The following is a 16620-nucleotide window of genomic DNA, read 5'->3' on the forward strand; positions in this document are numbered from 1 at the left end:
TATGGAACCAAGAGCAGCATGTATCATACCAATAACCACTACTTTAATATTATAGAATTTTAAAGGACCTTTACAAATGGTACCTAACTACTCTATAAATATGCATGTTGTGAACAAATGAATAGTTGCTATTTTTCACAATATTGGTTTATAAGTTGACCACACTAGAACTACTTTGCTTTATTTTCTAGAGGGCTACTGGTATGAAAAATGGAATTAACACTGCTTATATAGTCAGATCTACGAAATTCAGACCCTCAAGGATGTGGTCTGTGTTCATCTGAGTTTTATCCAACCATTTTTCCCCACTGAAAAAACCTATCATTTGTATCTTTCCTTTCACCTTCTTTATTCTGCTCAAAAATAGTAGCAATGGACAACTATAGAAAATCTTGAAAAAATTATTTAATTTCGATAAGTGCTTTGGATTATAATGTGTACCAATATTCTGCTGCCTGCTTTCTTGTTTCCTTAGATAATTTGATTTGAAACTGACACTGCATCTGATGGGTTGTTAACAAGATCTAGGCTTCAGGAAATGACAGATGTGAGTGGGGTCCGTGTATGAGGGTCAAACGTCAGGTTGGTGAAAAGATTCTGGTACTGTAGTCGGAGCCACATTTATTCCCTCCTTCTCAGCCATGTGTCGCAAGACTTGAGAAAAAGAATAAATGACTTCAAGATCACGAGAAATACTGAAAATCTCTACTTATATCCAAATTTTTAAAAATAAAACCTACGGATTAATCTGATCATTGCTAAAGTGAAGTTCTTGTGTATTTGCTAGAGCTATACTGGCGTCCAGAATATGCTATGGAATCTGAGTTTCCGTTATGGGTGTGGGGAAGAGAGTAATTGTATTATTTTGTAAAAACACAGGCCGTGGACATTTCTTGGCAAGAGCATTTGGTCCGCCCCCCCCCCCCAGTGGTGTGAGTGAGGGGGCAGCTCCTAGCCAGTGGCATGGCTGGTCCACAGTCGACTAGGGGAGGGAAAGAGGTCATGTGGTGATATTCATGATTCTCAAGAGAATCAGAGGCTGCTTCACTGACTGAATCTGATTACTAGTTTATTTGCTGTCTTTAGTTGAAGATACGCTTCTAGCTTCAAACTACAGACACGGCAAAAAGCAGACAACTTCAAATTATCAAATGTAAGTATTGAAATGAGAAAGACATCCTCTCTGCAGTCTGAAGCGGCAGGTAGCAGGACTGTGGAGCTTTCTCCATTCATAACTAAACAGACCTCAGGCTCTGTTTACCTGCCTTCTCCTTTGCACTTGGCCTCAGGGCTCACTTTAGGCAGTACTTTCAACCTCTTTCACACCAGGTATTTCATTCCCTTGGGGGAAACAATTTTAGAGAAGTTAAAACCAATATTTTTCATTCTCCAAAACCACTTTTTATTTTGTAGTAGTATATGCCTTTGCTGTCTGTGAACTTAAGAAGAAAAAAAAAAGGCAGAAAAAATAGAAATACTATTTGATTCTTCTTTTTTAAATGGCAACTTGATTCTAGTATGTTTGTACCTAACATCATCTCCGTTAGACCAGTTTTATTCCTGAGATGAAGGTACAGTGAAAACATCATAGCATCATAGGTTAAAACCAGTTGACAGCGGTCTTCTAAAATGACAAATAATAAAAATCCCGCCAAAAGCACCATAACAGGTTATGAAACTCCCAAATAGCTACACAGCCCTAGGAAGTACTTTTTAATTCAGAAAATTTTTATCTTTTATGTTACAAGAAAAAAAATCAGTAAATCTTTTTGACTGTATACCACCTCACAAGTCAGAAAACATGACACTTTTATGGTAGTTTTCTACTTTCGTTGTAACCAATTAAAACCCATATGGCTTTTAGTCTTTTACCAACTGAAAAAAGAGGGGAGGGTTTCCCTCATAGTCCCCAGTCTTTTGAGGAACATCCCCCAACTACATCTGATTCTGCTTTAAGTTTTCCATAGATAATATTAGGCACATCAAACCAGATTTCACCTGCATTGAGATTTCAACACTAGATATCCTGACTAAAATAACTCACAAACTTCCACTAGTGATGTGAAGGGGTAGTAAAGTGGGGGTCGTATGTAGGTGTGGAGACACATCACAGGGACCAGTTGTATAATTTTGCTAGTGAAACCGCCAATACTTTGTTTTGTTTTAGATTGAAAACACTACTTTGAGTTTCCTAGAGATCTATTTACATTTAAGAATTGAGCCATCCATGGTTTCATAATGAAGCACATATATTTCAGAAATGTCTACCTTGTTTCTACTCTGATAGTGGTGTTTTTATTGGGGGAGAGCTAGCTAGCCTACTTTAAAGAGGAAGTTTTATATTTTGTAGCTCCAGGGAAGGCCTGGATCTGGAATATCATTACTCTTTCTGAGCTTCCTCATGTTTGCACTATATCCTTTCCAAATATTTTGCCTCCATGGCAGAAAACTTCTGAACAACCTAGTTCTCTTCCCACTTCGAATAAGTGAGGATAGACTAGTGCCTATTTTGTGGGAAGGCTCTTGAGCAGACATAAATGAATACAACTTTGGATTAAACCTGAATCCGTGCCGTCTCTTTGAATAACGATAGCGTAAATGAGACAATCTGGAAACTCTCTTTCCCAGGAATTTGAACTGTTCATCTTCCAACCTAGGACAGACAGGAGACAAGCTCTCCATTCTGTATATCTGCTGCCCTGTTGAACCCAAATTAAAAGAGGGAAACTCTCCAGCACCACTCTGTTCAGGCAATGATGATTGAACTGATTTTTTCTCCATTATTAGCTCATTAATAGAATTTGCTTTCTTTGGTGCACCAGGACCAAACATCTCATTTGGTGGCAAAAACTGGGCACTGTGAGGTTTGCTTGCTTCTATTTGTGTGAGATCTAGGTAGCCCGGGTCTTCCAGCACGTTGATTTGGGACCCTGGGCTCAGGCTAGTTCTATCAGTGAATGAATCCACACGCCCATCATAGCCTAGATCGGCTGGTGCTGAGCACTGGTGCTGAGGCCAAGGGCGTTTGCACTCTCCATGATTCTCCTTATCATCCCCACCATCTTCTTGCCCTCCTTGAAAAGAGTTCTCTGTCCAATCTGATTCCTCACTAACATTTACAGCTTTGTTCATGTCCCTCAGGAATACCACAATAACAGTGATGTTATCACTTGACCCAGCATCACGAGCTGATGCAACTAATTTGTGGGCAACCATGCTACTGTCTCCATTATTCTCCTTCAGGTGGTCAGATACAACTTTGACTGCCTCATCAGGATTCACGGTGTCATAGAAGCCATCACAGGCCAGAATGAGGTAGTCTTCAGTTCCATCCAAAACAGTTGAGGCAGAATCTGCATCCCCACAGATATATGGCTTATGTTCAGCGTCTCCTGTGGGAATTAGAAAGGAAGTCAGATTTTGGTTTACCTTGCATGTAAGAATGTTTATGGCCAATGCTGTGACTGATCACAATACTGGATTTTGATCTGAATTTACTGGAAAGAATTTATAAACTAGTTTCAGATAAAATACTTGAATTCTTTGTTAATCAGATGCTGCTCACTCCTTACTTAGTTAAATAATTGCCATTCACTGGGCTTAATTTCTCACTAGCTTACACTCAATCTTGTGCCTCTAGCTATGATTTACGCTTAGCTGAGCATGGCAACAAATGTCAAATCTAAGTTTTTTGCTGCATTGAAAAATTCAGTGTTACATAGAAAAATTTTGTTGGTTAACAGATCTACTTTTTTTTTACTAGTAAAGTTTGATTTAATTGAGATCTGAGAACAAGTCCACATTGAAAAACAAACCAAAGTTGTGGTCATTCTCTTCATTAAATACTTAATTTTCTGTCCTTGTTTTCAAATTAATAGCTTTATGCTGCTAGCACAGAGAAAGGTTTGAGTTACAAGGGATTTTTAAAAATCAAGTCCAGCTCCCCTCAAGCCAGGAAAAGTCATCCCAAGATTCAGACAAGAGAACTAGAATGTTAGTCTCTTGGTTCCCAATCCAGTTTGCTTTCTACTTTTTAATGCCGCTTTACTTGTAACTTCTAGAGAACTGGAAAATGTATGGCCACATTTCTCTCCTCTTCAGGGACTACCATATTCTTGCTGTCTTCATTTGTCTCTGATCGAACCCCCACCGTCTTTATTGCTGTTGTTCATTCTCCACTTGTGAACAACTGTGAGAACCCCCAAGGCCCTATTGGGTCATTATTTCTCCTTTGTTTAGTTCATGCACTTACTTATAGAATGACATTTGAGCTGGGTCTTGAAGGATAAGTTAGTTATCACCAGGCAGGGAAGGGCTGGCCCTCGGTTGAAGGAATTAGCATAAGCAAGGCACAGAGGCAACTGTTAAGCAGTGATGTGTAGCTATATATGGGGTGCTTGGAGTGGAGATAGAAACCTAGCCTAGTGTGGGCCCAAGGTCTCCCCAGTCTATCACCAGACTATGGAGAAAATTAATCACCTGCAATGCATTCTGGATCTTTCAGATCTGGAGCACTTCCCGATCCATTCACTGTACATTCATTGTTTTCCTCTGGGTACTTGGAGAGAGCCTAGCCAAAGGGTCCCTAGCCTATTTAGTAACCATATAGCTTATTAATACAACAAGGGATGGTCGTTTACTACTTCTTTACATAGAAAACAGTATTGAGCAATAATTCCTAGATTAGGGTACCATAATTGGGAAACAGTAGTTAAAATTTGTAAAATGTTTTATCATTTGTAAAGTAATGACATACAGCTTAATGGTTAAGGATGCCAGCACTGGAGTCAGACTGCCTGGATCCAAACCCTAGCATTTGTTACTTGCAGACCCTCATCAGTTACTGTCCTCTCTACAGTACTAAAACTGCTTTTGGACTAGGGGATGATAAAATGAAGATAATTATACGTAAGTTATCTGGCCCTGTCATCACCTGTTCTAGGTTCTCTCCTACCCACATAAAGTTCTCTCCAACACTTCCCATCCCTGTTTAATCCTCCAATAGGCCCAGAAAACTCAATAGGCACCCCAGAGACAACTGCTAGAACTGGTGTGGGACACATTGAACAACAAGATACTAGATAAGAAACTAGTCTTTTTCATACAGTTGTCAGAACCATCTTCCCTCAAACATGGTTTTGATTCCATCAATTTCATACTTGAGCTCTCACAGGCTACTGGGAGGCATCAGTCACAACTTCCAATCATGAGATTCAGTGTTCTCCACCAATCAGTCTGCTTTACTAAATTTCCCCATCCTCTACTCCACCTATTATTATCATCATTATTATTTTCTGAATTCCAGCTCTAAAAATAAATGTGATCTGAGTCATACTGTTCCCAAAAATCTTGTTTTAGTGCTTCAATTAAAAGGCTACTGCAACTGTTAGTTTGGAACAGAACATACAAAGATTTGCACAGGGAAAATGCTGCCAAAATTCTGGCTTTTCACCTGCTCTACTGTTGGATGTCAAATTCATGACATTTCGCCCCCAAATTTGGTAGGAGGGCATGATTATCCATTTCATGGTGAAAATGGCAACATCCTTTTATCTTCAACCTCCTCTCTCCATATGCTAGGAAACATATCATGCCTCCCTGTCAACTTTGGATCATAAATCTGAAGGGCTCATGAGGAAAACAGTTGAAAAGCTTTTTTATTTTGAAAGCTTTAAGTGTCACTTAATTTCTAAGTAAAGTTGAACTCTGCTCAGGAGTCCTTTTTCTTGTCCCTGTTTAGCCCCCGATTTTATTCTCACATTCTTCACCTCTCTCTTCCAATTAAGCTACTGGATTTTGGTAGATGGCCTAATTTCCCACTTCAAAGAAAATTAAGTTTATCAGGCCTGAATTCCCTCAGTTTCTACCCTCCCCCTACCCCCGCCCTTTTGTTTTCATCAAGAGAGACCCACCGCATAAGCTACCATTGTGTCAGGAGTAGAGGTCTCCACTTCCTCCTCAAAGCTCACCTGTGCTCTGGGACCTGACTCTCTAGGACTCTGGCTTCTGTCACTCTCATCTTCAATTTCTCTTCTACTTGCTCTTGTCTTTTATCCTACAAACATACTCCGATCTAAACTCGTTATCCTAACATCAAAAATAATAAAAGTGGCCCTTTCCCAAATCAGCTTTTCCCTCAGGCCACCACACTATTTCATTTACCACTAAATTGCCCAAGAAACTAAATCTATACATGTTCTTTTGTGTTGTTACTCATTTTCTGTCACCTGATTTTCTGGGGTTTTTTCCGTCTCCTCATCCAAAACATTTCTCTCATATATTACCAATTAGTTACGGTTTTCAAAATTCCATGTCTTTTTTTAACCCACGTCTCACTTGACCTCTCCTAGCACTTGACCCTGTGACCACTTACTCTAGAAACCCTCTTCTAGTATCTGTGATAGCCCACTTGTATATCTCTGATCCCTTCTTGATTTTCTTCACTGGCTCCTTCACTTAATAATGCACTAATCATTTTGTGCTAAAACTGCCAGGCAGGGCTCTAAGTATGGTGCATGTATTATACCATTTAATACAAAAACTCCATGAGCCATTTAATGTTACTATTCTTACTTTACCAAGGAACAGATAGACACAAAGAAATTAATTTCCCAAGGCCCACAGCCTGTAAAGTGACAGAGCCACACAAACCTAGAGGCATGACTTCATTGTGTATTTCTACCGTAAGTAATGAGTCTCATCCTTGGTCTCTCATCACACTACATATTTTTCCTGGGCAATACTGTCCAAACCTATAATTTCAACTACTATATATAATATCACTTCACAGATTGCTAATATTATTGCCAAAATGGGATGAGTTCCCACATCTCTTATCTGCAACTCAGAATTCTGCTCAGCTCCAGATCTGTATTTCCAGCTGCATATCAGTTCTCTCCTAAAAGATCACACAGGTATCTAGAACATAAAGTATGTCCAAAATGAACTCATTATCTGCCCTCCTCCCCACCCCACAAACTGCTGCTGCTTTTTTACAAATGCTTTATCATCTTCTCAGTCACATAAGTCAAAAACCTGGAAATCAGCTTTCCTCTGCCCCCGGAAACTGTCACTTCTGTCTGATCAATTTATACATCCTCTGTATCCCTTTTGAGCTGCCCTCATCTCTGTAACAGACTATATCAACAGCCCCTGAATGATCTCACCTTCCGTACCATCATCACAAATACGTTATAAGTCTGAATCATGTGGCCTCTTGGCTTATTCACCTGGTAGAGTCTAGACTACTTAGCCTGGCTATATAAGCCCCTTCACAGTCGGCCGCCACACTTACTTTGATCACTCCTACCCTCTGCCCTCGCCTCCTGTACATGCTACTGTTCCTAAAACATGGCGTGCCTTTTCAGATGCCCATGTATTTATACCCTCCTCCCCCTGGAATTTCCTCCCCTACACACTATCCTCCACATCCAACCTAAAAGTCACTTTCTCTATAGAGTCTGCCGCATTCTCTCTTAGACCGTCTCTTATTCAAGGACATTCTCCCCTTGCTTTTAGTTTCCCCTTGTGTTATATTTTTAGAAGCAAGAAAAGGCAAGTATTCTCTAGTAAAGTTGGTTCTATGACAAGCATTAAATATACTTTTCGATACTCTTGACAAAGACCGTAAGATCAAGAGGAATCGTCAGAAATAATTCTACATGGGGGTGTGTTTCAGAAATGAGAAGTTTCCCCTCTGGAGTCATATTCCAGAGTTCCTAATAACTCTCTCAGTCTGAGATAAAAACTAACCCTCATTTTTTCAGAAGCACTTGCAGGATCTTTCAGCTTTTGCTTTCTCTCTCAGCCTTCTGCTACTCACATTTGGGCCACTTCACAGCTTGCTAGCACCTTCCCAAAGAGTGGGAGGAACTCCTATCACTGGTGAAACTGAATCAATCCTCTGAGATTTTGTTAATGTTCTGGAATATTTTGGTAACAATAAGCAAAACTGGGGGATTACATGTGAATTCCATTTATCCATATTATTCCTATGTCAAATTACTTCATTTAATTTCTTTAGGAGGCAGGAATGAAGAACTGTAGTATGCATGCATATCACCCATAAAGATACACACACACTGATTTATTCTTTTTAAAAAACCAGAAATGAAGCTAAGCCACAAAGCCTAAAATATAATAAACCCAGGTGCCAAAGCTAAACAAAAATAGAAACAGGACTATCTTTGAACTTACACCCTTGCATTTTGTCCAATCAGCTCAGCTGTTTACTCTCTAAGTTTTAGACAGTTACACTGACTTTCCCTTCTCTTGAAAAATTTAGGTCCCAGGGAGGCAGATTCTTTGAAACCCTAGGGTTATCTGGCAAATCACTATATTCCACATAAAAAAAAAAAAATTGTTTTCATCTAAAAAGTACAATGTTTTATGTCATTTTATAATTCAATGAAAACAAAGATATAAGCAAGGTAGAGAGAGAGCATGAGAGGGGGGAGGGTCAGAGGGAGAAGCAGACTCCCCGCCGAGCAGGGAGCCCGACGCGGGACTCGATCCCGGGACTCCAGGATCATGACCTGAGCCGAAGGCAGTCGCTCAACCAACTGAGCCACCCAGGCGCCCGGATCACTGTAGTTTTAAGCAGATTTGTGTCCCAAAGATTAAAGGCTTCCATTAAAAAAAAAAAAAACTAGTAAGCTCTGCATTTCTTAATATAGTTCCCTTTCAATAATGGAATTTAAGTATATAAATGAATAGGTTAATTAAATAAAAGAGGCATTATCTAATTGTTACTTTAAACAATAATAAGCACTCTGATAATATAAATTACCATTTCAGGTTCCCTTAATGTAGCAGAATTAATATGAGACAATGAGCTAGAAGAGGACAGTTTGGAGAAACAAAAAGGAATTGGTTTTTCCTACCAATAGCTCGGGAGACCGACAGACTTCCATTCACCCTCCAGGCACCAAACCAGACTACACAACCTCCAAGAGCCTCAATTCGCTGCTTTTCATCCTAAACAGCAATGCAATAGAAAGAAGCAAATAATTGGATTCAGGATTTATTTGTCTACCTTAACAGTAAACAACAGATATAATACTCATCAGCTTCCAGGAAAGGTTCTCTTTATTCCTCCTCTGTGAGGTGGGCATGGTTGCTCAGATAACGGCGGTAATCAGAATAAGCAAGTGAATCTTAACTACTAGCTAGAAACCCGCCTCTGGCACGTGCCCTCCCAGAACAGAGCACACTTACCTCCCTGTCTGGTTTGTGTGGCTTCATTAGCTCAACCGCTTGCCCTTTTCTCACAAGCATGACCTGGGAATCCCCAACCCAGGCCACATGGAGCATGTTCCCTCTGATGAAAGTCACCACTCCTGTGGTCCCACATCTTAAACTCTGAAAGTAATTAAATAAAACTAGAGTCAGTAAAAATAAACAGACTTCAAATTCTCATTGAGAAGCAATTTATAGTTAACACAGACTTTTAGTTGGGGTCTAGACTATTAGTAACTCGATTTCACAACAAACAGCAATTCCTATTTCTCTGCATTTTTATGTGCATGGATGTATGTGTACACACATAGAGCCATGTTATCTATGATATGCAAGGCAGGGATGATTATTCATTTCATTTTATGTACAAATAAGAAAACTGTGGCAGGTTATGTGACCTTTCCAAGAGTGGGTAACTCATTAGTACACAAAACAAAACTGAAATTCTTTTTCCTCCCAGTCCAGCATTCAATCCACTACAGCAGTCCTTAAAGATTTCCATGTTCTGGTCTCTGTTTTGTCACTGACCTAGAGTATGGACAAGGGGAAGGTCCTAGCATTACAAAGGATCTGATAGGTACACAACAAATGCTCCCACACTCTTGAGTATTAAGATAGGAGCCAAGAAATAACATACATTCCCTGGCATGCTAAGTTGCTTATACTTAAAAAAAAAAAAAATCACCTACAGTAATTTTAGGGGCCTCTGCTTTTGGAACACTGCATAAACAACAGCCTGGAGCTTCATGCAGTAGCTCAGTAGCAGTGTACTTCATGCTCCTGATACTACTACATTAAATGACATCTCCATTTGACATGAGTCACCACCAAATAAGCATGACTTTCTGTTACCAAGGACTTGTCCTAAATTAGAACCAATGCGTCAAGGATGGTAAAAGGCCCCTTGTATCCAATGAGAAAAACAACTTCTCATTTTTCCTATATAGGGAAAGTTTGTTATAAATCCTCACCCACCAATAAAATGTCTTCCCACCCAGAATGTTCAAAACCTCAGCCCCCTGGAACACATGACAAAGACACTCAAGTGCACATGCCCTGCAGAGAACAGGAGGCACGGCTGCTTCACAACAGGAATAGCTCCTTTCTTCCCAGCAGTTAGCAGCACATGGGAGCAGAAGAAGGAAAAAAGTAAGTGCTGAGACAAACCTAAATTATTCAAAAGAACTATTGGCAAGACTGAGAGACACTAGGATCACTGGCAAAGCAAATGAGGTGAACATGGTCAGAGAAAAAAGCCATAATTTTGAGGACACAGAGGAAAAAAGGATAGAACAGAAGAAGAAGACAAAGTGATTCTCTTAGTTTCCTGATCTTACAGATCACCTCTAGGGGCCAGGTCTTGGCCTTAGTCAAGATGACGACGGCCAGTAGCTCCAAGGTGGGCAGAGCTGAGCGGTGCCAGCCCTCGAGACTCTGGGACGGTCTGAGGTCAACAACTATTGTTTTCTAGCCCCACCTCTGGAGGCAGACCCTAGTGGTCACTGTTGTTGGATTTGCATACGAAACTAAACCTGGGGTAAAGGTGGGGAAACACAGAACATTTTCCTTGCTTAATACCAAATAGTTCTGAATTACTGTTTCACTGATGCCAAGCACCACTACTGCTGTGTAGCATAACAATGAAATCAAAGAAATGGATTAAGTGATGTCCCTGCTCTTTCCAAGTCCTTTTCAAAACAGTTAATGTTTAATTCATAGGGCAGGAGTCTTATTTTTTATATGTATAATGATTCTGTAATTACTTTCAAAAATTAAAAATTATCTTGCTATTGGCCCCCAGTTAAAAATGAATATAGAGTACTGTAGTTAATCATATACCAATGCCCAGAATGATAATTAGATTAAAATTTTTACTTTTAGATCTTAATATAGAGCCCCTGTCATTCATTCAGAGTAAAAACCTTAGGTCTGATTAACCTTAAGAAATTAGGACATGAGCTCTGACTTTTCTTCCTGTAAAATCAGTTCAAGAATCATCTAAGGATTCGCTCTCCAAGCAAATTTTCCCTCAAGAGATACACAGTAAAACACTGCCAACCCACTTAGAACCAAACGTATGGGAGTAATCCAGCTTCTGTTTCCTTTTTAGTCCATTGTTTTAATCACTGTATCCAGATTTTGTCAGCAAAAGTCTGCTTAGAGAGATGGTCCTAGTGTGAAGCTGACAGGCACTGGTAAGTAAGAAAGCGAAAACTCACCTGCCAAAACCAGCAATGGACTGGCTTTCTAGAAAATTATAACTTTGGAGTTTCTCTACAGCACATCATATCACCCCACTAAAACCCTTAAGATGGAATTAGAACTACAAGAGAATCCAATATTGTGGGTCAAGAATACAGCTTGAAAGAACTTTAAATAATAATGCCTGCCCCAAAAGAGAAAACCCCAAATAGCCCATGACCCATGGACCAAGTTGAGCTTAGCTAGTGCACTCATGGCTGGAATTTATGAGGAAATGGCGTACCTCCCTGGCTGCTTTCTGCACAAACCGCTCATCAGTGACCCGGAAGGCCCGGCACAGGGCCTCAGCAGGATCCTGGGGGAACATCTCCTGGCGGACTAAATTAACGTGCAGGTGAATGGAGGCATAAATGGCAGCATCCACTCCCCCATGGCCATCAAACACTGCAAAGTAGGCTTGTTCTTCCTGGTCCTGTCGATAGAAAAACAAACAGTTAAGGAAGTGAGGTACAGCGTGACTCAAAGGAACCAATCCATTGTACTGATGATGCCCATTCTCCTCCTCCACTGCACTTGTCACCTAGACAATGAGACTAAATGTTTCTCTTTATTGACATGCCTGATCAACTGCTAAAATACCTGCAGCACTGGGGTATCTGTGTTTACACACACAACACTGGAACACATCGTGGCCAATTAGCTCAGGCTGAAGTGCCCTCAGTGAAAGTCGCCGTCTTGTACCATGGAAACCGCCCACATGCAGTTGCATCAAAACTGCTGTTACAAGTTGTGGGAAGGGGGAGGGAAGAGAAAGTATGAGGAGGAATTGAGCAAAAGCTGTTCTGGATTGAGTGTTTTTTTCAAAATGAAAGTATTCTAATAAAATTAGAAACTGAGAACAATAGGAAATAATTGGCCTTCAGCACAAGACCAATTATGTTAGGTTGTTTAAAATACAGAGATAACGAAAGCATACACATACTTCTAAGCTGTAGTATCTTCTTCATAAATCATAGTCACATTGAATACTCACCATAAATAACAGAGTCTCTAAACTGGTTAGCCAAACTTAAAGCAAATCAGATATCCAAATGCCGCGTAACCATTTTGCCTTGTCCCCTAACCAAGATTTAGCTTCACCCTTCCTGGCCCACCCACTGCTTGAAGCACTAAGGCAACTGCCAGAAGAGGATCTGTCTTGACAAAGGAAGCCTAATCACAATATTACATTTAAGCCATTAAGTAGTTTGCTTCTTTATCTTCAACTCCAATGTATACATCTCAGATCTAGCTTACTTAGGAGATCTGTAGCTCACTGAACTCACTTGAGTCCTGGACTCCCTTTAGGCAACAGTATGTAATCATTTTCATGTGCAAGCTTTGACTTGATCGGTGGGCTCTAGGAGCTCAGATGAGTCTAGGCCCTGTCACTCAAAGGAAATCAAATATACAAAGTAAATCATATAATTTTCTTGTGCTTTTTCTCTCATCTCTTAGGTACGGATTTGGAGGAACTACTAAAACAACAGGTATTATCTGTGTTTTGAAAAAATTATTTTTAGGCACGCCTGGGTGGCTCAGTTGGTTAAGTATTGACTCTTGATTTGGCTCAGGTCATGATCTCAGGGTCTTGGGATCAAACCCCGTCTTGGGCTCTGCACTCAGCACAGTGTCTGCTTGTTCCTCTCCCCCTGCTCCTCTCTGTCTCCCTCTCAAATAAATAAAATCTTTAAAAAAAAAAATTATTTTTTTAAAGATTTTATTTATTCATTTGCCAGAGAAAGGAAGAGAGAACACAAGCAGGGGGAAGCGGCAGGCAGAGGGAGAAGTAGGCTCCCCACGGACTGGGGAGCCCAATGTGGGACTCGATACCAGGACCCTGGGATCATGACCCAAGCTGAAGGCAGACGCCCAACCAACTGAGCCACCCAGGCGTCCCAGAAAAAAATTCTTTTTAAAGGGTGTACGAAGTACCAAATATAAATGTCCATAGAGTAAAAACACCCAAATATTATGAAATCAACATCGAATACAGACATTACAACTAGTTAATAATTAATACCATCTATAATGCCATTGAAAATTGACTGATTAAACAGAACTATCTTGAAAAAAAGTCCTGATATGTAGAATTTCTACCTATATTATATACTAAAGCAGTACTCATTTTTAAACAACTCAGTTGGCAGGATAAAGGTAAAATTGAAAAATAGCATATCCAAGCAGTTTTTAAATGATGAGTGTAGCTGATGTGGGATCATCACAAAGAAGGAGGGGACAATAATACGTTTTTGACGCCATGAGAGTATAACTTTAAACAATGTGAGATTGGTGGGGAGATTCTTAAACAATATAGCATCCAAAGAAAGAAGACAGCCAAGTGGATCTCTTAAAAAAATTAGTATACCTTTTTAAATTAAAAAAAAAAAGTTTTCCCTGTTATAAAGATGATATATTGTTTATCTGGACTAATAAAGAAAAAAAAATCTATATTATCCCACCATTCACAGATAACCAGTCTTTTTTCTATATATATAAATTTTTTAGATAAAATTAAGATTATACTATACATAAAATTTTATATCCTGCTTTTTGTCATTTATCATATCATTAGCATTTCCTCCATGTCATTAAGTATTACTCAGACATTTGAAATGGATATATACTATACATCTTATGAGCATATTATAGTTACTCCCTATATATGACTTTGATCATTTCTAGCTTATTACTGAAAATGTTATGTAAGACATTTATGTCAAAACATATATGTAAGAATTTCCTGCATTTGTGTCTTTATAATATAAAATTAAAAGTGAAATTACCAGATCAAAGGTGGTAAAAATATACAAGGTTCTAAGTTGTGTTGCCAAATTGCCTTCAAAACCGTTTCTCTAAAGCAAGGTGTTCCTTTCTGAGTTAGGCCTTTGGGCTGATTTTGAAATAAAATGAAAACCAACCAGGTCAACAAACAGCAACAATGCCCTCAGATGGGAGTATAATCTTCAAGTGGGTGTAGTGATAGAAGGATTGTTTGTCACATTAAGGTTAACATTTAAGGTTATATTTGCATGGACATGGTAACATTTGGAAATAAGGATATTCACATATTCTACAGATATTTGGAAACAAAGCTGGTCTATCTTTGTAACATAAGCACCAATTACCAACCTACCATCACTGCTTATCAGACCTTGACAGTTAGCTAAAATTTAAATTTAGCTGCTAAATAAAGGAAATATTGTGCTTTGTATAAATTACTACATTGTAATTTTTAAGTTATGGACTTGAATGAAGAAAAGAGGCAAGTAACAGGCAGAGGAAACAAACCTACCTCTGTTGGCACTAACAGAATACAATTAATAGAAAAAGAAGAGGAAGATAACAAGAAAATGGTTATTAAGCTGACAAGGCTCATATGATCCAATTTGTCAGTCACAGAGATTCATGAAATGTAATTCCATCTACTTTCCTATCTCAGAAACCAAGATTTAAAAAAGAGAATCACTGGAAATCAGAAAACTGTCTCTGTCTTAAATTCATCCTTTTATGTTTGTGTTTTATGTTGCTTCAGCAACACAGTAATGTGGGAACTTAATAAACACCATCTAATTGTACTGCAGTTTCCTTTTAAAAAAACAGCTTTATTGAGATATGACAGTTTTCTTTTATGCTTCTATGTTTATAGAATAGCTCTGGAAGTTTATGCAAAAAATTGATAACTTCCCTTGCCTTCATGGAAGGGAACTGAGCATCTGAGACACAAGGATAAGAGAGATATTTTTGTTTTCCAATCTGAACAATGTGAATGCATTACCTATTCAAATAATATAAAATTGTGGAGTGCCTGGCTGGCTTAGTCGGTAGAGCATGTGACTCCTGATCTCGGGGTTTGAGTTCAAGCCCCACGTTGGGCGTAGAGCTTACTTAAAAATAAATAAACCAAAATAACGTAAGTTTCTTTTCTGTTGTCTAATACAAGCAGATTTATGCCACTCTGCCTTTAGTCCTATTCCAAACCATCAGAGATGCTATTAGAAGTATATTAGAAGTTCTCCTTATAGAAAAATAAGACCATGAAGGTGTTTGTTTTTTAAATCTCATTGACTCTAGAGAAGGGCCCTTTACCTCTAGATTGAAGAGCATATTAAAGTCAGGAATGCAGACATGTTTGTCTTCCATTTTCCTGCGCATGTTTTTGATGGCATGGATTGATGTCTCATAATAAAGCTGGGGTCTCCTGCGGAGAGGGAAGTCTTTCACCCAGCTGCAGCAAATCTCGTGTAGTTTGCTGAAGACAGAACGGGCCAATTTCATTGTTTCGATCTCTGTGAAAGAAACACAGACACCCCCAATGAAGAGCCTTGTAAAGCTGCTTTTCACTTGCCTGCTGGGTAAAGACAGAAGTAGGTCACCTTCATCAAGTTCCTCCTTAATAGAAGAAATTCCTCCTGACGAAAAATGAAATGTTGCTTCTGAAGAGAGAAAATGACAACCAGTCTAGTAGAAAATCATCAGCCAGCAGCTGCCACTATGATATTCTTATGTCATGAGGAGAAAACCTCTGGCCAGAGTTGAATCTACTCTTAGACTAGATTTCTTCCAACCCTCAAAGTTCTCCGACCACTGCTATCGAGTTCAGAACACTGGTTCCCTTTTGGTTGGCTGGAGAGCCACTGTGATTATCATCTGGAGAGCCAAGCTCCCCCTGCTTAGAAGAATGACTGAAGGGGCGCCTGGGTGGCTCAGTCAGTTAAGCATCTGCCTTCAGCTCAGCTCATGATCCCAGGGTCCTGGGAACAAGCCCCGCATCGGGCTCCCTGCTATGCAGGCAGCCTGCTTCTCCCTCTCCCACCCCACCCCCACCCCACTTGTGTTCCCTCTCTCTGTCAAATAAATAAATTAAATCTTAAAAAAAAAAAATGACTGAAATATGAACAGTAGTTATCCAGCCAACTGGGATATGAAAGGCCTATGAAAACATCATTTATTTATCAACTACAGGAATGAGAGTTTATTGTGATTACCATTTGTCTTTGTCTTTTTTTTCCTGACCTCTTCCTTTATCTCCCTCCAGTTCCCTAACTTTTCTCTCCTGTAACTGATCAGAATTTGGAACTAAATTATATTTTTCTTATTTGATGAATTTTTTAATTAAAGTTTTTGGCAATAGCTTAAATA

At 39.4% G+C, this 16620-nt stretch overlaps 2 protein-coding genes across 2 annotated transcripts in view; one reads left to right on the forward strand and one right to left on the reverse strand.

Moving 5' to 3' along the window:
- The window catches only part of TRIM37 (tripartite motif containing 37), a 185973-nt gene extending 185221 nt beyond the window's left edge, over positions 1-752 (forward strand). The window contains exon 25 of the mRNA XM_078064549.1: positions 476-752. Coding sequence (XP_077920675.1) covers positions 476-479 — 4 coding nt within the window. The 3' untranslated portion in view covers positions 480-752. The remainder of the gene's footprint in view (positions 1-475) is intronic.
- A 145-nt stretch (positions 753-897) lies between these two features.
- Positions 898-16620, reverse strand: part of PPM1E (protein phosphatase, Mg2+/Mn2+ dependent 1E) — a 184944-nt gene continuing 169221 nt past the window's right edge. The window contains exons 3-7 of the mRNA XM_036079409.2: positions 15568-15767; positions 11723-11911; positions 9217-9360; positions 8883-8976; positions 898-3392 (exon numbers count right to left, since the gene is read on the reverse strand). Of these exons, the coding sequence (XP_035935302.2) occupies positions 2338-3392; positions 8883-8976; positions 9217-9360; positions 11723-11911; positions 15568-15767 (1682 nt within the window). The 3' untranslated portion in view covers positions 898-2337. The remainder of the gene's footprint in view (positions 3393-8882; positions 8977-9216; positions 9361-11722; positions 11912-15567; positions 15768-16620) is intronic.

This window comes from Halichoerus grypus, chromosome 2 (assembly GCF_964656455.1).
Source record: "Halichoerus grypus chromosome 2, mHalGry1.hap1.1, whole genome shotgun sequence".
Lineage (NCBI taxonomy): Eukaryota > Metazoa > Chordata > Mammalia > Carnivora > Phocidae > Halichoerus > Halichoerus grypus.